The sequence below is a fragment of the Sorex araneus genome, chromosome 4 (genome assembly GCF_027595985.1).
Source record: "Sorex araneus isolate mSorAra2 chromosome 4, mSorAra2.pri, whole genome shotgun sequence".
In the NCBI taxonomy this organism is placed as follows: domain Eukaryota; kingdom Metazoa; phylum Chordata; class Mammalia; order Eulipotyphla; family Soricidae; genus Sorex; species Sorex araneus.
The window spans coordinates 143,072,837-143,098,814 of record NC_073305.1 but is presented as its reverse complement, the minus strand read 5'-3'; the positions used below and the strand labels follow the sequence as shown (position 1 = coordinate 143,098,814).

The window sequence follows — 25,978 nt, the reverse complement described above, 5'->3', positions numbered from 1 at the left end:
TTTAGAATCCAAGGATGAAATAGCACACAGATTTTCAATAAATTAATATGTGAAATAGTGAATCTTCATAGTTGAAATGTCTGCATTTTCAAAGCTCCACTGGTTTCATAACTCTTGAAACTATTATTAATAATGATCACATTTTAAACAATTTGTGTGCAAGACAAACTGCAAGCATATCCAGCATTATCCATATGTTTGTGCCAGTGACTACTAGAAAAATGATGTCTGGTCACAGCATGTCTTATTTTCTTTACTAGATGAGTAGTAGTGATTTTTCAACCCAACTCCAGATTGTCGGTTTAAGTGCCTCCAGCTGCTGTACCCATGAACACAGTGTTGATTGGTGGTAAGGAAGACACCATTTCTCTATTGTTTGGTCCATGGTTATCCAGGGTTTCTTGAGTTGGATACTGATTGGATGCACCATACATACATTGAGTTGAGGATGAAGGAATTGAAGTTTGTAAGCTGGATGCTGTAAGGAAGAAAATAAATTATCAACTGAAAAACGATGAGTGTTTTCTTGTTTATGCAAACACCACTAATTTTCATAAAAACTTCTGTATTTCATTTTACATTTAGCACACATATTTATACTAAATTTGATTATATAAGACTTTTCAGAGAAATTCTTTTACTCTATTTTCTCTTTGGCTAGTCTCCCAGAAAATATTTCTTTTGTACTTTTTCAAAGAAAACTCAATTTCAAACTTAAATTTAAACAATTCTCTAACAAAGATAAATCCCTAATATACCACTTTCTCTTTGCATCGCAACTCTTGTTCAAACCACCATCTTCTTTTACTGAGACCAACTCAGCGACACTTCAACAAGTCTAATGCTCTTCACTATACCCTCTCACCCTCCAAAGGAGAGCCTCAGTAACCTAGTTGCAGTGTGCTCTTAAATGCTACATTGATTTCCCATTACTTTTTAATAAAATTCAAACTCCATGTCCCTGTTAATGATATCTATGTGAATTAATCTCCACCTTCTGATTTTGCTCTACTCTCTTCTTCCCTCACAAGGCTCAAAACACACTGCCCTTCGTTTTATTTATTGAGCTTTCCAAACTTGTTTCTAGAGCCAGTTTCTAGAGCTTGCAGTTTCTTCTACCTAGAGTGCTGTTATCAAATCACTGCATCACTGTCCCTTTCTTTCCATCTCTCCTCACTCAGCTTTCAGTTAAAATGTTTATGCCTCAGTGTGTTTTCCCCAACTACCTTGCCTAAAGCAGTTCCTCCCTTACTATGTAAAATTTTACCCTAGTGACATGACTTTAGGAACTTGAAATTATGTTCTAATACAATTATTTATATATGCATTGTCTTATAACATCCTTCTAGGATGTAAACTTTCTAAAAGCAAGAAATTTGTACTGATGACCAAACGTTCTCACACTTAGAATGAAGTCTGTTTCATAATAGGTTCTCAAAAGACTTGACTACCTGACACACTACATTTGCTGTATTTAGGTCATTACCCTCTCATTTATTTTTTTTCTTTTTTTTGGAACTACTATCTTCTCTGTCACTATGCACCAGGTTTTAATAACTAAGGAAAGATATATTGGATCTAACTCACCTTGTACTATAATCTCTCTTTCCAATCCGAAGCTCTCTTTGTAATTTATCTAAGTCAACACTAACAATAAAGCCAAGAATCTACCCTACACCTAATCTATGTTCCATCAAGCTTACATTATCTTTGCATGTAAACAGTACTAATAGTAACACTAGCAACACGGTACATTTTAGTCTTGTGGTGAGGAAACTTCCTGAAGTGGAATTTTCTGCTTCATTAGAGTAACCTAGAAGCAATGACCATCAGTAGATAGCATGAGTTGCACTGGTTGACTACTCAGGGAGCAGCAGTGAGGGTTACGGAAAGGAAGAAGTGCTTCCTATTTAATTATTGGAAAACACGCTCAGTGGGGAGAGATGGAATTTATCTCTCTTTCTGCTACACTCTGGTTGGATGTCGTGGCCTGTTATGTATGTTAATATGCCACTAGAAGAGTGCATCTATTTTATATAACCAGTATCATTATATATAAATATTCTTTCCATGTGACAATAATTCCATGTTTTTATTGATTTACATGTTTCATAGCACAGCAGGTAAGGCATTTGCCTTGCATGATGCCGACCCAGGTTCAATTCCTCCGTAGCCCAGCAAGCTACTGAGAGTATTCCTCCCACATGGCAGAGCCTGGCAAGCTACCCGTGGTGTATTCATATGCCAAAAACAGTAACAACAAGTCTCACAAAGGAGACATTACTGGTGCCCGCTCGAGCAAAATGATGAACAACGAGATGACAGTGTTACTACAGTGCTACATCATTGATAACTTTAGAAGTTAAATCTATACATAAGTTTTTGTCCATTTTCAACTCACTCATTTACAAATGTGAATGACATTTGCTAGGTACTAATGATTCATCTAGTACATTACAGAATTTTCTGAAAGGATTACTAACTAGCTGAAATAAAATGTGAAGGAACTTCATGGCAAACATACTGTTCCATTTATTTTTACTTAAAATATCATAAAGCAATGAAAATCACAGGGGTGTAAATCACACTTAAGGTAAAATTGAGGACTCCAACAAAGAATATTATTATTCAAACTTGGAGTGATTTTGGTTGCTAACGGAAATTATAAGGTCTTGGCATTATCTTTAGGTCTCACGGTGGTAATGAGAAGATATCATTACTATCTTCAAAAACCATGCCTACTAGATTACACTTGACAACTGTATCATTTTTACACGTGCAATGTACACCAGCAATTCTTGTTAAAAAATAGCACATCTAGCAATAGATTCCATAATAATACATATACAGTGAAAAATGCTAAGCCCATTACTAACAGATACAAAAATATGAGATCAGTTGTGGGGGTCTGAGTGCCCATTTCATCTCAACACAGCTTCTCCAAACTCATGCACCACATATAAGGTAAACCTTTTTTTAAAAAAAATATTATCAAGAACCAGTAAAAGAATTTACCTACTACTGGAGTTCTACAAGTAATAGATGGTGATGTGTCTGCATAAAATGAACCAGTCTGCTTTCTACTACTGTCATCTAAAATGTTGAGTGGATCATGGATATCACTGTAGGTAGGTAGTGAGCGAACACTGCTGATAACAGACACGTGTTGATTAACCATTGACCCCAGCCTATGAGACTCTGGGTAGTTTATATTGCTTCCGTAGTATCCTATAACAAAAACATCAAGAATGTGTTAATGTATTATGAAGAAAATAACATGAAGACAGAAAAAGATAAGTTAATGGAGTATATCCCTAAAGATGGCATACTATGAAGATACATCTAAATCTACATTTACTATAGAATTGGATTTGTACTTATGTATGAACATTGTTCACTATGCTTTTTTGTTTTTTAAGAAAATAAACATTATTCATCTTATTACTATTTTGAGACAAATACTACACCTTTCCCATATCCCATTATGAAACTAATATGATCCACCTATAAAGTAAAAGTGAGTACAATTAGCTTTTCTCACAAAGATAACACATTCTATAAAGTACTGATTTTATTTATGGAATAATGTTTCTAGAAGAATTGGCCTATACTTCAAGGAGATGAATGAAAAATATTAAAGAGATCTTATTTGCTGACTGAAAGAGTCCAAAACTTTTCCCAACTCTTCACTACGATGTATTTTATCATTGCAGTGTGAGGAATGGTTTTCATCCAAATTTTTACAGTTTAAAGTATCTTAAAATGTTTTCAAAGACAGAACTTTCTTCTTTGCAGTTACTAGGATTAGCAACAAAAATGTTAATGTCAATTTTTTTCATGTATGGGCATCTAGAAAGGAGCTTTCATAAAGTCATAAGAATTAAGGAAGACTAGAGCGATAGCACAGCGGGTAGGGCATTTGCCTTGCACGTGGCCAACCCAGGTTTGATTCTTCCGTCTCTCTCGGAGAGACCAGCAAGCTACTGAGAGTATTCTGCCCGCACAGCAGAGCCTGGCAAGCTACCTGTGGAGTATTCGATATGCCAAAAACAATAACAACAAGTCTCACAATGGAGAGGTTACTGGTGCCCGCTCGAGCAAATCGATGAACAATGGGACGACAGTGCTCCAGGAACCAAAAAATGAATAGATATATAAATTAAATTAAATTAATTTTAAAAAAGAATTAAGGAGATATGTTTATGAAATATATTAGCTTGAAGTGTTGAATTCTACATGATCTCTAGAAGCCTTACATGGAAGAAACACTACACAGGAGAGGTGAAACTCAATGTCTGATTTTGCCTTATTGCCATATCAAAAGTCAGGAAAAAATATTTAAAAGTTCCGTACCATTAGGTGAATTAGGAGGTAATGTTGCTCCTTGGCAGTTGGCAGCTCCTGTGTTGTTCAAGAAATTGAAACTTCCTGTATTTAAAAACTGCATAGCATGTGAATCTTGGCCATGTGGGGAGGGTCCATAACCAGAAGGTGGCCGAGGACTATATGGAGACCCAGCACAGCTGCCACTGAAGAAATCTCTAGAAAATTGCTGTTCACTCCAGGCCACACACCGACCATGCTCTGGTCGATGAGGATAGAGTCCTGATGGTGGGTGGGGCTGTGCTCTAAATGCAGTCTGATAGTTAGCGCTGGTCCCATAAAAGTCATGGCTGGCTTGAGTAGGATAAACAGGCTCTGAGAAAGTTGAGCAATGTGTGGGGGCAGGCAGCACTGGACCTACACTTGGAGGTCTCCCTGCCATTGGTCCTTGGTTAATGACACTTCCTCTGCTTGCCATAGCAGGAGAAATGGGTGGGGTCATCAGATGACCAGTGTTCTGGGGAAGCTCTATTGGACCTGGAAAAAAAAAACGTAATATTTTTCATTACTGGAATATAAAAGTATTTAAAAGATTAATATAAACTTGCATCTAATTTACTCATTTCTACTCTCCAAAGAGCAACATCAAAATTCTGGGATTATAAAACATCATAACAGTACAAACATATTCACAAGAGTGCAGGCTTGTGGAGTTAGTGATCATTGTAAAGGTCTGGAAGCCTTCGTATTTTCATAGATTATAAAGATAATTTGAGTTCAACATTGTAATTATTAACAGAAAATAAATGATATTCTCAAATGTCAAAATAAATAGCACTTCTTTACCCTCAGAACATATAAGGATTTTATATTTCTGTAATTTTCTTCCACTAAATAAGTTTCACTAATTGAACATGTTTCTTGATAAAATTTAGTGTCAAAGTGTCGTGCCCATGTTAATAATAGTGGTAATACAAAATCATGAGCAACAGTTGTTAAAAATCACAAAAGTGGGGCCGGAGCGATAGCACAGCAGGTAGGGCGCTTGCCTTGCACGCAGCCGACACGGGTTCGATCCCCGGCATCCCATATGGTCCCCCAAGCACTGCCAGGAGCAATTCCTGAGTGCAAAGCCTGGATTAACCCCTGAGCATTGCTTGGTGGGACCCAAAAAGAAAAAAAAATCACAAAAGTATTGAACTTTTATTCTCAGCCAGTTAGAATGACTTTTTTTTTTTGCTCTTGGGATGCATTGAAAATACTTTAAGAAAGCAGAAAAAGTTGCCCACATCCCAGCTCTACGTGTGTAGTATCTTTTTTTATAGCCAAGCTGTTTAAACTGTGGGTTGTGATCCCTTATAGTATTATAGTATTGTGTAACAGTGTGGATGTTGTGAAAAATCTGACAACCACAGAGTTTTTGACCCGGAAATAAAAATTAATGAGTATATGGTGTTTCTAGTAGCACTGGCCCAAGATTCAAAAAAGAGTCACAAGTGGAAAATGTTCAAGAAGCAGTTTTTCAGCACTCCATGGGTTTGTCCATGTCCTTTAGGGCATAAATTTCCATTATTTTTTCTTCTTCTTCTTGCTCTCTAGAGAACTGCACATTCTCCTTAAAATTAGTATTTTTCCTCAGTAAAACAAAGGAAGGAAGATAGGAGGAAGAAAGGAAGGAAGAAAGGGATGGAGAAAGGGAAGCAGAGAGAAACTAGATTCCTGAAAGACATCTTGAGATTCAAGAGATTTTCAGTGTATTTCACAGCATACCTGGAAGAGGCATGTTGTCTGTATTCCCAGCAGGGAATGGGTGCAGAGCAGATACTACAGCTCCTGGTTGGCTTGAGGGCAGAGGAAGATAATTTGTTTCCACATGACTTTCATTCTTCACAGAGTCACTGGATACAGTACTCCCTTTATTACGGTTGGCCAGAAAACAAGAACTTGGAGAAGCAGTAAAGGCAGCTTTACTTGCATCTGGAAAAAAGGTGTTTTTTTTTTTAAATTAAGAAAGCTAAATTATTCCCAAATTCTTAGCAATTAAGTTTAAGGAAAACAAACAAAATGAAAATATTTTAATTTGTGTCATAAATCTGTAAACTGGGAAATGTTTTCAATAGGAAGCAATTCAGACAGGTCTTAGCAGTGGTACAGGATCTAGTTTACTATGTATTTGTTGATGGGCATGCTCTCATAAGAGTATTTCAAAGTCTTCTCTGTAGTAAATAGTCTTTAAAATGCAAGTCACTAACACTAAAACCTAAATAAATGTGTTCTCTTATCTAAGCCTACACAGAATTTATACTGCCCCATTTAAAGCATCATACCACAATATTTGAATTACAGTTAATTTTTGTGTCAGAATCACTTCTCATCTTACTATAAATCAGAAGAACTTGGATTTATCTTTAATCAGAGATTCCAGTAAAGTACTTTCCAGTATTCTGTGTATAAACAAAGGAAAGAAAAATAGAGCTCTACTGTATTGTTAAACGGTGTTAGTTGTGACATCTTTGGGGGGAACTCTGAGTTTTTTAAACCTACTTAACATGTGTACTGAAAATTTCTTGAAGTTCCACCAAAAATATTCCCCAAAATATACATTCTTTTACCTACCTGAATTCTTCATATATTTGTCCAATAAATTCTGTAATTCCTGCTCTTTATCATTGTTAAACTGGGTCTCCATAGCCAGAAGAATGTATTCATCAAGAAGCATTCGGATCAAATGGAAAGAACCTTGTATATGGATTGGGAATAAGGAAAGAAATCAGAGGATGAAAAAAAGGGAGAAAAAGTCGAGTTATCTTTGTGACCATCTCACTACACTCTACAAGGAGCAACTGAAATAAACAAATACTTGTTGGACTTTAAATGACCTGCTAAGACCAACATGCTTAACTTGGGTCTCTAATCTTTTTCTGTACTGCCTGCCTAGCTCACTGTGTGTACTGTCCTGCCAACTCTTTGGCCACTAATTACATCAAAGGAAAATACGGATGAAAGTGAGACACGCTTTATGCTTTAAGAGGGCACACATTGGAGTGTGATAAAGTTTAACCTGGGGAGAATGAGCTCTACTCCGCTCTATTTCTGTTTACTTTGTACTAAATAATTAGACAATGGCCATCATGGTCTGAAAGAAGTTATCAAGTAAGATGTCTATCTTACCTGATACAAAATACTCTTTGACTTAAAAAATGCAAAACAATAATTTTCAGGTGGAAGATGTCACAGAAAAATCATTCTTTAATTATTGCCAGCACAAACCTGTTTTATAGCAAAACAGGCTTCAATGTTGGGTATTTTAAGAAACCTTGAATATGAGTTGGATTATTTTAAAAAGTGAGAATACATTTTGCGTCTTCTTTAATACAAGCTCAGTTTTTAAAATCTACTTCCACTAAAAATGAGCTTAAAACAATGTACTGCAGCCAACTGTGATCTATTTTATAACATAAGACTTCAAAATTCAACTCAAAATCATTACCCCTTCTCTATGAATTTTTTATTTGACAGTGCAGTGCTACATATAAAAATAAGAACTCAGATAACTTAAAAGAAAAGAAAATATTCAACTATTTATAAGGTCCAGTACTGGCTAGTTCTTAGGCACTGGCAGTAGTTGGGGACCACCAGAACTATACCTGGAGATGCTGATAGTGGGAGTGGGGTATGTGATGCAAGAGATACAACTCAGACACAACTCAGAGCCACCTACATGTAAGGCATGTGTCCCTACCACTTGGATCATATCTCATGTCAAGAGATATTCAACACTTGAAAAAGCAAACTTGATCAATTTTTTCATAAGTCATGTAGGTTAGAAAAGATGATGCAGTAATCTATGCAACTGTGCTTCTACATTGTTCTTTGATACCTGCAATGCTACTGTGTGAGTGCTTTGAAGAAACACAAAAACTTGCTCTATTTGAATGAGTAGTGCCATTGCTAAATATTGCATTAATTATTGCCTGTTTAACAAAACTTTTATTGGCATTGATAGAATGTAATAATCATGTGACTGAGATTCATCAAGTCCTTTCTAGGCATAGGCAAATACTTTTCCATGTGGATTATCTCACTAAAACCCCTCCAAAACCCTCTGAAAAGAGAACCCCCCCCTTTCTACAATGAATAGACCAACTTGCAAAACCCACAGAGATAAGCATGTTAGAATTTAACTCTTCGTGTGATCTAAAGTCAGACTCATAGCTACCATTCTTGACATTGACGTATAGTTTGAAAAGCAACAGTGCCACAATGCTTAATGATTACTAAGAAACATGTCTGGGAATTATAGGATGTCATTTAAGAAGAGTCTTGTAAAGCATGTAAAATACCAAAACTGGATGCGTTGTTCAAGGTGAGATTGTGCATTACTCGAGCACCAAAAAAGCTCCACTTCAGCAAAAAGTCTTGAGCCCTCTTCTTTAATGACCTTCCATTTTGTTTACTGGTCTGAAAAGTAAAAGAAAAACATGAAATTATAAAATATGTCATCTCTTAACTCTATGCATCATATTACAAATGAAGAGATAGATGAAGCTATCTAAAAAATGGACAGATGGCAAGGCACACCACCTATGACATCAAATTAGCTGATCTTCCCAGAGATTTCTATCTTAGTCTGTCTTTGTTGTCATTTTTTAAGGTTAATAGAGTTGTCGTTTGTTATCTAATCGAATTAAGCAGAAAATAAATAATTCATAAAAATTTTATATCTAATTCTTCCTTGACAAAACTAAAAAGAACAGGCGAAGTGTGAACAAAAGGTTATATATTTCTGTGAATGATTAACTCTGACTTCTCTGGTTCTGAATGATAATCTGTTTTCTTTCCAGGAGAAAAAAAGTCCCTACGCTATAACTAGTTTCCTTGATATGGAATGGCTAACACCAAACAGTGATGGATATATTTGTTCTTATTGCCTTGTTTCATGATGGATGACTTGAAGGTTAACTGAAAGAACTGAAGCAACTACACAGAAAACACAAAATACTGAACTCCTGGAATTAAAAAATGTCAATACTAAATACCATATTTGTTTTCAACATTTGTTTTTTAAAAGATATCTGTTTAGAAAAGGGCTATATCTAACTTCTAACTTCAACTACTGATGTTATGTTGTTAGAACTTTATTATTGGTGAGATATGATTTACAATAATGTTAATGTTTATACATTTGGTAAACAAAATTACTGCACCCCACTGTCCTTATACCTTTTGACTGATAAGAAAAGGTATAAGTTCTGTACCCCTTGATCAAGAAACAATAGAATTAAAATATATATCCAGTGCACTCAAATCTAACAAAGTCCTAAACTGGCTGCCCAATTTGTATAGGTTTAAAAATCTTTTCAAGGTAATTTCACACATGTCATTCCACTTTCACTTACCAGCCAAGAAGCTATTAATGTGTAAGCATTTACTCAGAACAAAAATATTTGTTTATTTTCTGACTCTGTCATTGGTAAAGTACCTTAATAACTCTCTGTTCTACTACGGTATCCAGCCATTCAATAAAAGCTTCCACAGTGGCGTTTTTCTTAAGGAGATCTTTCAGTTCTTGGAACACTGTGATAGAATCATCTACCATAGAAAACATTTAATAAATCAGAATATTATACTCTACATTGAAACCAAGAAAAATTAAATTTAAAACCGGTTTTAATTTTACATTAGGAAAAGACAGGTATGGTTAACTGAATACTACAGAATTAATTTTCTATAGCATTCCAAAGAATTAATTTTCTCTGTTGAAAACAATGGCTAAGAAATTTATAGTACTTTACTCTTCAAAATTTTTATCCTAAATATGTGTCAAAATATGTAGAAAACTGGTTTATGTAAGTATGTAATCACTGTCACTGTCACTGTCATTGTCATCCCGTTGCTCATCGATTTGTTAGAGCGGGCACCAGTAATGTCTCTCATTGTGAGACTTATTGTTACTGTTTTTTGCATATTCAATATGCCATAGGTACCTTGCCAGACTCTGCCGTGGGGGCGCAATACTCTCGGTAGCTTGCCGAGCTCTCTGAGAGGGACGGAGGAATCGAACACAGGTCGGCTGCGTGAAAGGCGAATGCCCTACCACTGTGCTATAGCTCCAGCCCATACCAGAGAAAATGGTCAACAAAACTGATTATTTTGAATCCTACATTTTTATAAAAAGCAACAGATTCATTGAAAGGTGAGGACTAAAGTAAGCTGTTGGTTTTCTTCCTTCTGAATATAGCCTCCATCTTTAGCAAAATTAAATTCTGCATTGCAGAATTAAACTGCACACATGAGTAACACTTTATAAGAAATCTAAAGAGAACAGTTAAAACTTATCATTTTATCAAAGGAAATTTACGGAATCTCAAAGGGTAATATAATTTTTGTCACCAAATTGAAGGCAGTGTTGAAACTGGAATGTTCCCAGAGATGAGTCCACAGTTTATGCAAGACATCATTATTTTTCTCTTTACAGAAAAAAAGGAGGGGAAAATATGGGTTGGTATTCCTTGGAAATTGAGTCGGCTTTTCTAGTTACATACTGATTTTGTAAACTTTGTCAGAGAATTTATGCCTGAGCATGGAATCTCTACTTTGAGAAATGGTACTGTGTTGAGATACCACTATATTATGCATCATATACCATATGTAGCCAAAGGGTAAAATGTGTGGAAATATGTATGACTGTAATGTGAAACCAGAAACAAAATTTTAAACCATTGTGATTATTTTAGGGTTATTTACATTTTGGTTATTTCTAAGAGGCATGAATGTGGTTGTGGATAGCTTACATTCTTCTATTTTTTACATTTTACAAGTTTCCTACAATAAATACATTTTAAGGTATTGTTTTTTAATTTAAAATGCTTCTATTGGGGCCGGAGCGATAGTACAGTGGGTAGGGCGTTTGCCTTGTACTCAGCAGACCCAGATTTGATCCCATATGGTCCCCCAGCACCGCCAGGAGCAATTCCTGAGTGAAGAGCCAGGAATAACCCCTGAGTATCACTGGGTGTGACCCAAAAAGAAAAAAAACTTTCTATAAACCAACTTTTTAAAAATGAATGAGTTATTTGAAAATATGTAGAGATGGAGATATTTCTGATTAGAGACTTAGACTTGCACCTGATGGATATAAATCAGAAGAGCACTAGACAATGCTGCTCTCAAAGTTACTCAAATCCATGCTGCCAAAGTTGGGAAACCCTTTCTAAACAGGCAGAAGACTTACTTTCAGTGTAGATGTCAGATTCAGCATCGGTACTGCCTGAAATGGTGAGAAGGGCCTGCGATCCAATACTGTTCAAGTCAACCTTTTCAATATCAGACACCATTGAATTCACAACATGTTGATCAAAGAGAGCTGGTCTAGCAATCTGCATAGATAAAGTAAAAACCTAAATTATAGCACTACTAATTTATCTAAAGGAAATGCTTGGCTTCTAGAGAAATAGTTCCTAAAGGGAAAACTATCATAAAGAACTGCTTTCTTTTGAAACGCTAAAAGTAATCATGAAGAATCATGATGAGATCTGTTAAAGGTTTGAAAGCTGTTTTGATTTTTGAAAATTATATTTAAAAAATCCATAATCAGGAAAAACAGATTTTACAATTTTACATGCCATATATGCAACAATTTCAAGCTAGCTTTTTTTAGTGAAAAGATTAGAAATTTTCACAAAACAGCAACAATATATTTTCATAACATAAATATCTATCCTAATTTTAGAATTACTTTTATTTTTATTTGAGAGGGCAATATCACTAGATAGTCTAAAGTGTGTTGGATTTGAGGAATTCATATGAAATACATGAGCTCATTCACCACAATCTTCACTTCTATAGAATGAATTAATTTCCCAAATAAGAGTTTACAATTGTACTTAATCAAAGGGGATGGTAATATTTCTTTTTTCATTTTAAAATCATTTTAAATTTACAAAAAAAATCAAAAAGTGGCATATGTACTTACACTCTATCAACTTTTTCCTATTGCTTTTATTTTGCATAACCAAAATATTTACAAATTGGAATAAACATTAGTACTATTACCTAGATTATATGCATATTTCAAAACATATCAACTTTTCCTCTGATAACCTTGTTCAGCTCTCTCATTCATTCTGAGATTTTACAGTGCACTTAATTACAATCTACTTAGCTTTAATCTCTGAAAATTCTTCAGTCTTGCTATCAGAGGACAGCTTTATTCTCATCATTATTATTATTTTGGGGATCTTTTTGTATGTGCTCAGTGCTGGGAATTGAAACAAGAGCCCCACATATGCTAGACATGCTCTTTATCACTAAGCCCCAGGTCCTACCCCAGAAAAAAATGTGTTTTGATTTGGTAACTCGAATACCAATATCCTAGAGTTTACCAACATACCTGGGCAAGATGCAAGAAAGAAGTTTGTCGTTTCAGAGAAGAAACAAACCTTCTCACAATAGGTATTTTCTTGTCAGTAAGAACCTCTGGGAGATTTTCCAAGGATGTAACAACCCACTGTTCCCAGTTTTTAGCAAAGTTTCTGATATCTGCTAGTAAGCTACAAAAAAATAAAAAACTATTGTAAAGCAGTTTATTCCTCATTAAATGAATATGGTTTTATGGCAGTGTGTCATCATTCTATAATTCCAAGAATATGACTTCAAACATCTTAGGTTCAATTTAGATCTGTTTTTTCTTAAGCATCTCTCTCCTCATTTGTTAAGTGGAAATTAGTATAGTATATGTGTCAAACGATTAGTATGAGGATTGCATTAGATAATTTATACAAAGTGTTCAGGCATGCAGAATGTCTAATTACAAATAATTTATTATTAAAATTGACTCATGATTCAATCATGTTCTATGAAAAATTTCCAGGAAAGTACAAGTGTGCATATGTTAGTTCCATGATAAACATCAAATTGGAACCATTATGTCACTCTAGGCTTTTTTTTTCAGCGTAGGGCTGGGGTTAGGCCACACCCAGTGGCTCTTAGGTTTACTCAAGGCTCTAAGCTCACAGATCACTCCTGGAGGGGATCAAGGGATCATATGCAGAGCTGGAGATTAAAACTGCAAGCAAAGCATGTATTATCTGTATTACAGATAATTGTACAAAGCTGTATTATCTGTCTGCCCAACCCCTTTCAGGTTTTAATCTTAGTTACAAATAACTGTTTTTGTTTGTTTTGTGACCACAACTGCAGGTGCTCAAGGTTTACTCCTGCCTCTGTGCTCAGGGATCACTCCCGGAGATGTATGGACTTAGGGAATCAAACCCAAGCTGACCACATGCAAGGCAAGCACCCGCCCTACTGTTCTATCTCTCCTATTGAATACATTATGAATCATATATATTGACAAATGACTCCTTCCTGCTCACCATTTCCTCATGTGAATTGGAAATCGTAAGAGCTACATTGGAATAATCTGATAGGTTGTGTTTTTAAAAACATAATTATTTAGTGATAAGAAATTGGTTATAAGATAGTATTTCCCAGAAGCTGGGGGTTAAAATAATCATTGAAAATGACAATGTTGATCTACGTTTGTTGTTAAGAACTGATTTCACAGCATACATTCAGAGTGTGTATAATTTATTTGCATTTTTAGTGTCATTTTCTAAAATGTGTTTGCTTATGAACATTCCTAGGGAGAATTCTCTGCCATTAAGATATGAAGACTGCAGGGAGCAGGCTGAGGATATTCATCAGCAGTCAAGAGCACATGCCTGTCATGTAAAAATCTGAGTTCTAACTTGTCACCTCATGGTCCCCAGAGCAGTACCCGGTTTCTCTGGAGCCCCCTAAGCATTACTGGATCCGCTCTTGTGGCCTCTAGCATCTTTGGTCAGTGCAGAATTACATCATGAGCCCAAGTATTGAACTGACTGGACAGCTTGGCTGAGTATCTCCAAGGGAAGCCCCCAGAGTGCTTGTTCATCCACCAATATGTGTAAGATTAAAAGTGGTTCTTAAATGCACTTTATGTGTGCTTTTAATTTTCTACACTAACTGTGAACTATTTTAAAATAATGAATTACTTAAGAGAAAATATATTACAATTCCCTTTCAGACTTCTTATAGGAATTAAATGAAATAAGTTATGTAGAGTACTGCATGCTACGTTGAATATGTGTCACTATCTCTACTAGCCACAAGATTTTTGTCTGACACTAAGTATGCATACATAAACCAAAATTATAAAGAAAATAAAGGATTAACCAGGCCAATAATCTCTATTAGATGAAAGAAAGTCTAAAAGGAAAGGAAAATAAAAATAATATTTTTTACTACTTAGCACCATGTTCAGTCCTATATGTATTGATGTCTGAAATAAATTTCAAAATTTCATTAGAATTTGTTTTTTTAAACAATATGATTCCTCCTCCATGTTTTTAGCTTCTTATACCAGAGAAGACATTGTGAAAAATATTCAAGTATAATTTTAAATTAATGTCTTATGCTTTATTAAAAGAAGTGATAATTCCAGAAACCAAACTTGTTTGGGATATTAATGTAACATAGATAAATATTAAGTTAGATTATTGTACATCTAAAACCTGGACAATGTTAATGGGGTTGGAGTGATAGCACAGCGGGTAGGGCGTTTGCCTCGCATCCGGCGACCCGAGTTTGATTCCCAGCATCCCATATGGTCCCCCAAGCACCACCAGGAGTAATTCCTGAGTGCATGCATGAGCCAGGAGTAATCACTGTGCATCACTGGGTGTGACCCAAAAAGCAAAAATAAATAAATAAAACCTAGACAATGTTAAGAAAACAATTTTGCTTCAATAAAAATAGCTTTAAAGGTATGTCACTTTCTAATTTTTCAATTAAAATCAAAGTTAACAATAACATTAAAATAATTTTCCCTATAGTTTTTATTTTTGTGATAATTTCCATCAGGTTTCCCTGTTTATCTTCATTTAACTAGTTTCCATTGAAGAATACAATTGGTATCTTAAAGGTCCATGAGACCTTAATATTAACTTCTCACTTGGGCAATTCTTAAAGGAATTTCAGAATTAGTCTATCAATTTTGTTCAATGAGGTTCAAATACAAGGATTGAGGGACATTTCTTTCAGGTAATACAGTACAAAGGAATGGGAACAGGAAAATAATTCTGATAGAACAATTTATTCCTATATATTATGCTTCAGGAAATATGTACAGTTAAAACCTTTACTAAAAAGCTGTCATGTTTTAATGACTGGACCTACCTTTCAGGCATCTCTTGCATTGTGGCAGGTATTAGCACATCTGTGAGGACCTTAATGACAACAAAAGAGAGTTAATATATTCTTATTATTGCTATAGACGTACACTTATTGCAAATTTCTATTTTCCAGATTTCCAGAGAATATGCTAGTCATTTCTATAAATTACACTTGTGTGTGCTATATACGTATGTCATGCTGTGTGTGTAAATTATACCCCATTAGACACGGATATAATCTAAAGCATTCAGTAAGGTGCTTAAGGTGATGACACTAATACACGAGCTTTTGAGAGTGAACTATCAGGACAGAAAGAGAACTTAAAAGAAAGAGCAAGAATAAACCATAAATATGGGTGAGGTTGTGGGTAGACCATTAGAAAAAAACTAGTAAAAGAAGAAATTAGTGGCGACTGAGCCTAGCTCCAAAGAAAACTGGTAAATAAGGAGATGGGGGGACTAGACAGATTGGGAGAGTGCAGATTCACTTGGTTTATTCTCCCACTCTGTTTATTTACTGAGTGGCATAATAAAATGAGTGGGGTGGCCTGGAGAAGCAGATCAAGAGGTCAGAGGAGAAATATTTCAAAATGTGGGTAAACCTAATCTACAGATAGCTGTTTAGTCTACCAGCAAAATACAGACATATTCCATGTGCATAAGACAGTTAAAACAAGAGACAGTATGGCATAGGCCCATGATGTTTGTTACTAACAGACTGACCTGGGTAATTATTTCATGAATCAAATACAGATCCATTCTGCAGAGATGAAATGAAGACCTAACAGAATAGCAGTTTTCCTGCTTCCTTTACAGTACTACCTATGCCCTACTGAGTTCAATGCTTGGAGAAGAAAATTAAGCTAACAGTTATAGTTGTTAATCAATGCCGTGAATACAGCTCTAATTTATTATTATAGATAGCATAGAGAAAGTACCTGACTTAATTGGATTGAGGTGCAAAGCCAAATATTCTAGTACCTCTTAGTGAATATATTACTTAATCCACTGAAAAAAATGGAAAAAATAAAAGTACTTAAACTCGGGGTTTAAATCTGTATTAGATTTAAGGAAATTGGAAAAAAACATTTTGGGAAAAATCAGTGTTTTAAAAAGGATATTTCTTGGAAGCACTGATAGGTTGTATAATTTTCTTACGGGAAGAATGCCAACATCTAGAGGTACTGAGGGGCTACTCTCAGCTCAGTGCTCAGCAATTGAACCTGGAGTTTAGGCATGCAAAACATTGTTATAACCCACTGAGCTATCTCGCCAGCTGAAAATACAGTTTTGGTGGTCAGAAATGTGTATGCATGAAGCCCAGATATTTTTATTTACCAATCTTGGAGTCACCTTCTCTTCCTCTTTTCTTTACTTCCTCGAGTCAAATAGTGCAAGCATTCAGTACAAATTAAATCTTTCCTTTCTAAATGACATTCTCACTCATCTCAGGAATTGGGATCATCCTCATATTTCCTTCTGTTTTTCTACTTAAACTAAAGCCCAGAACAAACTACTCTATACATTCTCTTACCCTCCACTGAGGGAGAGCAAAAAAACTGAAACTAAGAGCTTCCACTCCTCTTCCTGTCTACCTATCAGTTCTTACTCTGAAAACCTGCTTGTTGACTGAGTCTATCTAATTTCTGCTATATTTTCTGCAACAAACAAGGATTTTTTTTTCTTAATGAGTAATAGGTTCTTGTAAACTCTATTTTTCAAAGAAAGGACTTTCCTTTTCCTTGTGACAACTAAACTAGTAAATATAATCAAACTCACTTTAAAACTCACACTACAATATAGTTTTCTCCCTCAGTTTGAACCTTGTTGCTCCTCTAACTAGGAAACAACGAAAATTATTGTTTCTTCATCAATTGCTTGATTGGAAGTCCAATCAGTCCATCTTGTCTTTGTTCAAAATGTCTTTATGATCCTTCTGTAAACACTTTGGGACTCTTACTCTAATAGCACTGGTCACCAAAACACAATAAAGCTAGATATTTCCATGAATACTTTTTCTGCTTTGTCCAAGATACTGATAATGTGAAAATTTGTTTTAAAATTTACTATGAAAATAAGTTATAAAATAATTAATAAAAGCTGTTTTCATGAATTAGTGTGCCACATTTAAAGTAATCCTTAGTTGCAAACTGAAATTCAACTTGTTTTACTTAACATAGTTTTACATTAAAGTTAACACACTATTAGACACAGACTTAAAATGCATGATTTTTATGAGAAACAAGTAAATGGTGTATCTCCAGGCAAATAAAATTATTGAAATTAATTTTTAATATTTTGATTTAACGTGCTTTAAAAGTATATGGTTTATGTTTAAGATTTTTCACAAAGCTTACCTTATAAAGAATTGAGTCACAAACACAGAAAATATCAATGATAACAGGGTTTTCAAGCAGGGGAAGAAGATGATCAGGCATTCCTTGCCAAAAATGTAATAAGAAATGCTGGATCTAGTTGCAGAAGAAAAATATTTTTCCTTAATATGAACACACATTAAGAACAGGACAACAGAGAATATATAAAGTGGCAAGCAAAGCATTCTTGTAACCTTACCTCTTCAAAGTTTCCATTAATTGCATTATCCAGGATACACTGACAGTGAGTCTTGTACATCATTATGAGAGTATCAACCTAGTTTAAGGAAGAAAAAGCTTAAACAAGCCATCCTTTCAACACTGCCTTAGATTGTTCAGACATTCAACACATAGTTTCAAAGTTTCTCTCATGTGCCAGCAATTTTTCTTAAAGCTATGGAATAAAAACAGGCACAATTCTCAAGAAGTTTATTGTTCTGAGAAGGGAGAAAAGAAAGCAAGTGGAAAGTACAAGTGATAAAACCAATGACACAGATGACTATGCATGGTGCTGTGAACCAAAACATTATACATTTCTACCAAAAGAAAACACCTTTTAGCTGAGAAAATAAGGCAAAGAAATCATTATCTCCCCACAGTCTCATTATTAAGAGCTTGTCCTGAGTGTGAGGCAGTGGTTCTCAGTGTGGCCACTGCGGGCCCGGGGTCAGCCACATCTCACTCCCTGTGCTACTGACCAAGGACCTTTGCAGAGGCTGCTTTTGCGTTAGAATCTCCAGCCTTTAAGCAGGGTAGTAATAACATATTACTGATATAATTTTTTAACAAAGCAAAATATCTTTTATCTAAAGAAATTAAGAGGGAGATTTGTGAGTGGAAAGAGACAACACAGGCTCCTCCAGAGTGGGAAAAGAGAAAGAAATACATGTTAAAGGGAAAGCACAGTCTACTCCAAAGCGGTAAAAGTCATATTACTTCCATAGTTTAAGTTTGTCACTGTCACTGTCATCCTGTTGCTCATCGATTTGCTCGAGATTTGCTCGAGCGGGCACCAATAACATCTTCATTGTGAGACTTGCCAGGCTCTGCTGTGCGGGACAGATACTCTCGGTAGCTTGCCCGGCTCTCTCTGACAGAGGAATCAAACCCGGGCGTGCAAGGCAAACGCCTTACCCACTGTGCCTTCGCCCCAGCTAGTTAGCTCAGTTGGTTAGAGCATGGTGTTAATAATGCCAAGGTCACAGTTTTGATCTCCGTACAGGCCACAGGCACAATTTAAGTTTAAATAAAATATAATTCATATATTACAGTACTTGGCATATAATTAAGACATTATAAGACATAATTTATTTTAATTATAAAACAATATTAGAAGTGTTATCAAATGACAGTGACTTAAAAATAATTTGAAAGTTGAATACTGACTATGAAATATCCCCAATTCTGTTTTACCATCGATATCTTGGCTTGCATTATTGAAAAGTTTTAAACATATTATAAAACTTGAAATTTATAGTTACTAATCTATTAATTTAACAATATTCAAATTCAAAACATGTATACTCTGGAAATGTCCCTACATGTTATTAGTTGTGTGTTCTATGTGCATAGGAGCATGATTTAGAGACTGAATGTGTGAGCCTTTCTCTCAAATAACCCGGATATGAGTGCCAGCTCTAAGCTGGCCCCCACAAGCTACGTGATATTAGGCAAGGTACTTAATTTTGTGCTTTGACTTTCTCATCTGTAAAAGTGGAGATAATAACAGCAGTAAATATGTATTAAGGTCATTATGAGAAGTAAATGAAATAGCACATGTAGAGTGGTTGGAATAATCCATAAGTCAAGTAAGTAATTGACAGATGTTAGCTATTTTTGTCCCAATAGTATCTTGATTGCTAAGGGTGATATTCCTACCCGAACCTTTTGCTCTCCAACCGTTGCAACCCAGTGACAGCACTCATCTTTGTGTCTAAGCTCACAGCTATATACTGATGACAAGCAAGCTACCAGTCTATCTTCAGTGAATATACTGTACAGATCTACTCTAGCAGATGTCACCATTAATACAATTGAGACATCCGCTCCATTTCCAACACTGGTATTATATGTTATATGAAATGGGCTGCCAATCATACTTAATGAAAAATAACAGCATTCATTTCCATTCAAAGATAAAAATGGATCCATAACTGTTCTCAAAAATTAACCATTTGAATCCTAAGTCTACTAAACTAAAATAAAGCTTTCATTTTCTCAATTATTTCTGTTTATCTGTCAAATTATTCAATACATATCATACAGATGGACATGTACATATAAACTTTCTAAATTTTGTCATATAAAATTTTATTTTTATATCTGCATATAAAATAAATTACACTATTGGTACTTATTTACATAGTCTTTGTATAAGAAACTTTAATTATGGTACGCTTTTCAATCCTTATTGATATAATTTTGCTAAATGTTGGGGGTGGATTAATATCACATTATAGAGGACAGAAGCAGAGAAAAGACATAGCCTCATGCAAATGGGTGAGACTGCAAGGAGGCGGAATAGTTGCCTTCAGTTACACTATGACAAGGCAGATAGCAGGTTCTCAGCTTTCGGTAATACTTCTGAAGGGAGATCCGTTCTCACTGGGCAGTCTCCATCCTTCCTGCCACAGGGAAGCAAATGTTTTGTGTACTTCAAAGCTAGCAACTGGGGAATTTATAAGCTAGCTAAGAAGATGAAAAGAGAGAATCCGCTATCCTCAACGAATGAAGTAGAGTATTGCTCTCTGGTGCTCCTGGTAAGGAGCCTTGAGAATTAATTTAGAAATCAGAAATTATTACTGCATCACAAACCAGCAGCAAGCTATAGATAAGTTTTCAAATTTGTAGGTAAAAACTGTGGAGGCTAGCACAGAAATGAAATAAGCTTATTAGAATGTTTGTCATCTCTCTGTCTTTGTCTTTTTAACTCCTTTTGTTGTTGTTGTTGTTGTTGTTGCTCTCTGCCGCCCTCCTCCCCCACTCCCCTCTCACCAGGTATATTTACACAGTAGGTATTTTCTTATTGTGTTTGTATGTAAGCAATCCTTTACACAAAGGTCGCCTACCAATACTGATTGGTTTGGAACCTGCAGCTGAGAATCATCAACACTTTTCCTGTTCTTAACTGGGAGTTTGTCATCAGATAGAATCCCAGGAGTTATTTGGCATCTCTTCTTATAAAAATATCTTTTTCAAAATCAGTGTGTCATTTTTAGTTCCTGTTTCTATAGAAGACCTATTGCTAGAGTAATTCAGTTGGCTATCAGCTAATCACATACTTTCGTATTTGCACCTTAAAAGTATGAATTAACTCAGAATATTGTGAAATGTGTTTTCCTCAAATGCTAATGGGAAAAAGGAACGTTAGTTGAAAGAAGAATGTAGAAATCATTAAGACCTACTTTCATAGGAGAATTTACTACTAGTTAGCCTGTGACCAGAAAAAAATCTGGAAATTCAGAAGTATAGAAAAATCTAAGCTTAGACTTATTATACAACCATCATAAAGTGATATTGAAAATTATTTATAAATTGAACACTGTAGAACTGCTCTTCTTTAATTTTTTTTTAAATGCAGTGACTGGGGAGACAGCTCAATGGGTTGAAGCACCAATTTTCCATACTGGAATGTATAGCTCAATCTCCCTCATATCAGAAACCTCAACTGATTTTTACCGATTGTGACCCAAAATTAAAAAACAAAAGCAAATGTTAAAACATTGCAGACTTAGGAGAGCACAGGATTAAAGAACTGAAGTAGCCTTTGTGATCGTCTTGTACAGTTCTACGATTCATTTCGGCATTCATCTCCCCTTTAGGGATTCTGGTATTTTTGTCTTTGATAAGTGCTTGATGACTACAGTTTTTTTTCTGGAGTTAAATAGAGCTAAGAAAAAACATAAACTTATATTTAAAGAAACTCCTGTGATAGACATATCTTCTTCCTTGATACTATGTTTTAAATAAAAAAATCTATAGTGTTTTGAGGGGTTTTGCCACTTTCTGATTACACACTATCATCAAGATGGTAAATAATTAATTGGAAAGTGTTTAATCGATGTTAGCAAACCTTTGTCCCACCCTCCTATAAATCAGTCAATTATGTTTGATTATGCAGATTTCTGATGGCTTCCTGCATGTGCCAGGAGATTCCAGCAAATTGAGATATGGAACCAACATATCAGAAAATCAATAGAGAAGTATCTTTAATTGATACCTTGTCTTTAGAAATGCATCCTTGGTACACAAGGTGTTGCGCACTGGGGAATTCTGGAAGAAGTGTTCCAGTTTTTGAACTAAGAGAGTATTTACGTGTGAAGCCACCCTATAATTTAGAAAAATAAGAAGAAATAAACCATTATTACCTATTTGGCTCCAAAACACAATTCCAGTAAAATACAAACTCATTTTATTCTTCTTCATTTTGCAAGTCATGACAAATTAAGAACTTTGGGTAAACTATTTTAACCATGTAACTGATAAACTAGACCTAATTAGCATGAGTATTTACTCCAAACAATAGTTTTAAGAATGACATATTTCTTCTCTCACTTAATATTTTTAATTTTGAACATTTATTAGCTTTCAGAACTTTTAGAGATTTTATTTTCATTCATATTTGTTAATGGCATAACTTTGAAAGATATATTTTAAAACTATTGAAGTTATATGGTTTTGAAAGCTTTTATTTTGAACAATATGATCCTAAAATTATGCATATGATAAGAATTTCCCAATCCGATATCATTTATGAATTAGGAAAATGAGATTATAAGAATTTAACTATTTTATTCGTCAGAGATAGTGGTAAGATTGTGATAGATGAAATTTGTCTCCTGATTCCCAAACTAATGCTCTGAACTTTTCTTACTTTATTGGAAGTTCAGCTATTTTTAGATTGATTTTTTTTAAATTCCTAGTAAAAACACATCTCCAGTAATTTTCATAAAATTAGAAAAAGTGACAAACAGAATACTTACTCCTGTAACACTAACACATCTACATGAAACCCATACAAATATAGAATGAATATTAATAACAGAAATAGGTATGTTAGCATGCAAGTGTTCCAGGTGGTATTTATTTCCTTTCCCATAAAAAATTTTAACACTCTGAACTATAACCAAAAGTTTGATAAATGCATGAAATTTTGAATATGGCAAAAAAAGAAACTATTTCAAACAGGAGCCACTTTCTTTTAGTTTGCCCGTGTACTTTTCTAAATATTTTAGAGTTTTTTGTTTGCTTGTTTCTGTCACATTGAGGATGTTTAAGAGACAATTTTTTCACACAATTGATATAATAGGTAGGATTGGTTTCTAAGCTGTTTTGTCATTTAAAAGCTTTGTAGAATTTATAGACTGATCATGATAAATTGAGAAGGATTTGGCAAGACTTGAGTTCTTGAAAATCAGATATTTTAGACACCAATTTCTTATTAACTACCTTGATATAAATGTTCAAACAAATTTTATACTAAAAGTGTAATAGTTTACTTTTCTACCATAATTTTAATCTTATTAACATTTATTTTCAAATAATTTACAGAATTATTTCAATAAATTATTAAGAAATTAATAAATAAATTATAATAATTTATAAAGTATACCTGATCCTAATGCACCTTATTTAATCTTTCAACAATTTGTATGTACAGTAGTGAGTACTAATTGCTACATTGTGAAACAATGATGCTGACATTAAATAGGAAAAATAATAAAGTACAAGAAAATAAAGAATTCAATATTTAAGAAAAAGCTATGGAAAAATACAAAGTTAAACTTTAATAGTTGCACAGAACAAAATACACTTACTTTCTAACTCTAGGTAAGCTTACACAATTTCTTATACCTTTTGTGGAAAATCATGTTTATTCATCAGGCAAAATGGGAAAAAAGACAGAGAAATATAAACCCAAAATTATAACACAAAGTACTTCATTAACTTTTTAGCAATTTAATAGTTTTATTTTCATTAAAAACATATTTGTTATATCGCCAATAGACAACATATCTCCACAAACAGAGCTTGAAGATATAATAGGTGAATTTTATTTGCATTTAAAAACAGAAAATGTCAAACTGGATTTTTTTTGGATAATCAAGAAAATAAAGATTATTTCCCAGTTGAAAATAAGAAAATGTAAGTAAACAAATTATATAACAAAAAAGAGCCTATTTCCCAATTCATTCAAAAACATATGCCAAAACGAGAGGAAATAAAACTTAAAACCCAACCTTACTTGTCATCACTCTATAAATAATACTAGACAAAACATTAGCAAAATAACTACAGCAGTATATAAGAATGATCATGACTAAATGGGACTTATAATAACTACATTAAGGGAAACATGAAAAAATGTATTATATAATTATATCAATGCAGAAAATGCATTTGTTTAAAATTTAACTTTTATTGTTATTAAACCCTTGCTGTCACCCCACTGATGGAATAAAGGAAAATTCTCTAAATAATTCAATAAGGTAATCAAAAACCACAGCAATAAAATTATTTCAAAAATATAATGCTTTGAAAATCACATGAGGTAGCCTGCTCTCCTCTCTACATTAATACTGTACTATATTTAGTAAGATCCAGTATTGTCAAACCAATAAGATTCAACAAAAGTAAAAAAGATTAAATATTAAAGGGAAATTAATAATACTATATTATTTGCACCTTATTTGAGCACATTAAAACATAAAACTACACAAAATTCTTTGTCTTTTTAAATTTTGTTTTATTTTGAGTCCACACGTGGTGATGCTCAGGGGTTACTCAGGCTACACACTCAGGAATTAGTTCTTGCAGTGTTAGGGGGAGCCTTATGGGATGTCTGGAATAGAACACTGATAGGCCATGTACAAGGCAAGTGCCCTACGTGGTGCACTATCATTCTAGGCCTGCACAAAAATTCTTATGACAAAATTATATTTTAGACACATATTAATTCCCTAATTTATGTAAAGAAACATAAAAAATTAAAATACAAGAACAAAATAATAGTTACTATTTTGATAAGGGGGAAGGAGGGTGTTTAAGTTGGGTTAAAGGGGTACTATATAGTGAACCTGGCAAGCTATCGAGAGTTTCCTGCCCACATGGGAGAGCCTGGCAAGATCCCCGTGGTGTATTCATGTGCCCAAAACAGTAACAATGATGGGTCTCATTCCCCTGATCCTGAAAGAGCCTCTAATGCAACACCACTGGGAAGAACTAATAAAGAGAGGTTGCTAAAATTTTAGGGCTAGGATGAATGGAGACGTTACTGGGCCCACTCGAGCAAATCTATGATCAACAGGATGACAGTGATACAGTGATATAGTGAAAGATGGAATTAGATTTTTAGTGGTGAGTACAAAGTAACATATACAAAATCAATTTGATTATGCTGTGTACATAAAGCATGTATAATGTTAAATTCAAATGTTTGATTAAAAAATGGGAGTTATGTATTTAGTAAAGCAATAGGATAATCAAGAAATTAGCAATAAAAACTACAATTTTCTCTTTAATCCAGAATGATAGTGCAGAGAGTAGAGTCCTTGCCTTGCATGCAGCTGACCATATTCAACCCAGAGCACCATAAATGGTTCCCCAAGCCCTACCAGGGGTGATCCCTGAACACAGAGCCAGGAATAAACCCTGATTATCACCAGATGCCAGGCTTAAAATATTTTATTTATTTATTGCATTTTGGGTCACACATGGCAATGATCAGGGGTTACTCCTGGCTCATGCACTCAGGAATTACTCCTGGAGGTGCTCAGGGGACCACATGGGATGCTGGGAACCAAACTCAGGTTGGCTGCATACAAGGCAAACGCCCTACTTGCTGTATTATTGCTCCAATCCCTTAAGAGCATGTAAAAAGATAATTTAAAAATAGCAAATATTATACATATGACATACTACTATATTACAAAATCCTATAGACCCCACAAAAACACTCCTAGAAACAATTACTATTATACTTTTACAGTAATAGTAACGTGGCAAGTTACAAAATCAATACACAGAAATCTATGTGTTTTCTATATGCAAATAGCAAAATATAGG

The 25,978-nt window shown here is 34.5% G+C and overlaps 1 protein-coding gene across 1 annotated transcript in view; it reads right to left on the bottom strand.

Annotated features, from left to right (window-relative positions):
* Window positions 1-302: 302 nt before the first annotated feature.
* RFX6 (regulatory factor X6) overlaps window positions 303-25,978 on the bottom strand; it is a 56,719-nt gene continuing 31,043 nt past the window's right edge. Inside the window, exons 7-19 of the mRNA XM_004614001.2 lie at window positions 22,134-22,241; window positions 18,114-18,191; window positions 17,897-18,010; window positions 15,544-15,593; window positions 12,716-12,875; window positions 11,558-11,702; window positions 9,806-9,915; window positions 8,667-8,784; window positions 6,940-7,062; window positions 6,094-6,300; window positions 4,354-4,860; window positions 3,016-3,228; window positions 303-478 (exon numbers count right to left, since the gene is read on the bottom strand). Coding sequence (XP_004614058.2) covers window positions 303-478; window positions 3,016-3,228; window positions 4,354-4,860; window positions 6,094-6,300; window positions 6,940-7,062; window positions 8,667-8,784; window positions 9,806-9,915; window positions 11,558-11,702; window positions 12,716-12,875; window positions 15,544-15,593; window positions 17,897-18,010; window positions 18,114-18,191; window positions 22,134-22,241 — 2,109 coding nt within the window. The remainder of the gene's footprint in view (window positions 479-3,015; window positions 3,229-4,353; window positions 4,861-6,093; window positions 6,301-6,939; window positions 7,063-8,666; window positions 8,785-9,805; window positions 9,916-11,557; window positions 11,703-12,715; window positions 12,876-15,543; window positions 15,594-17,896; window positions 18,011-18,113; window positions 18,192-22,133; window positions 22,242-25,978) is intronic.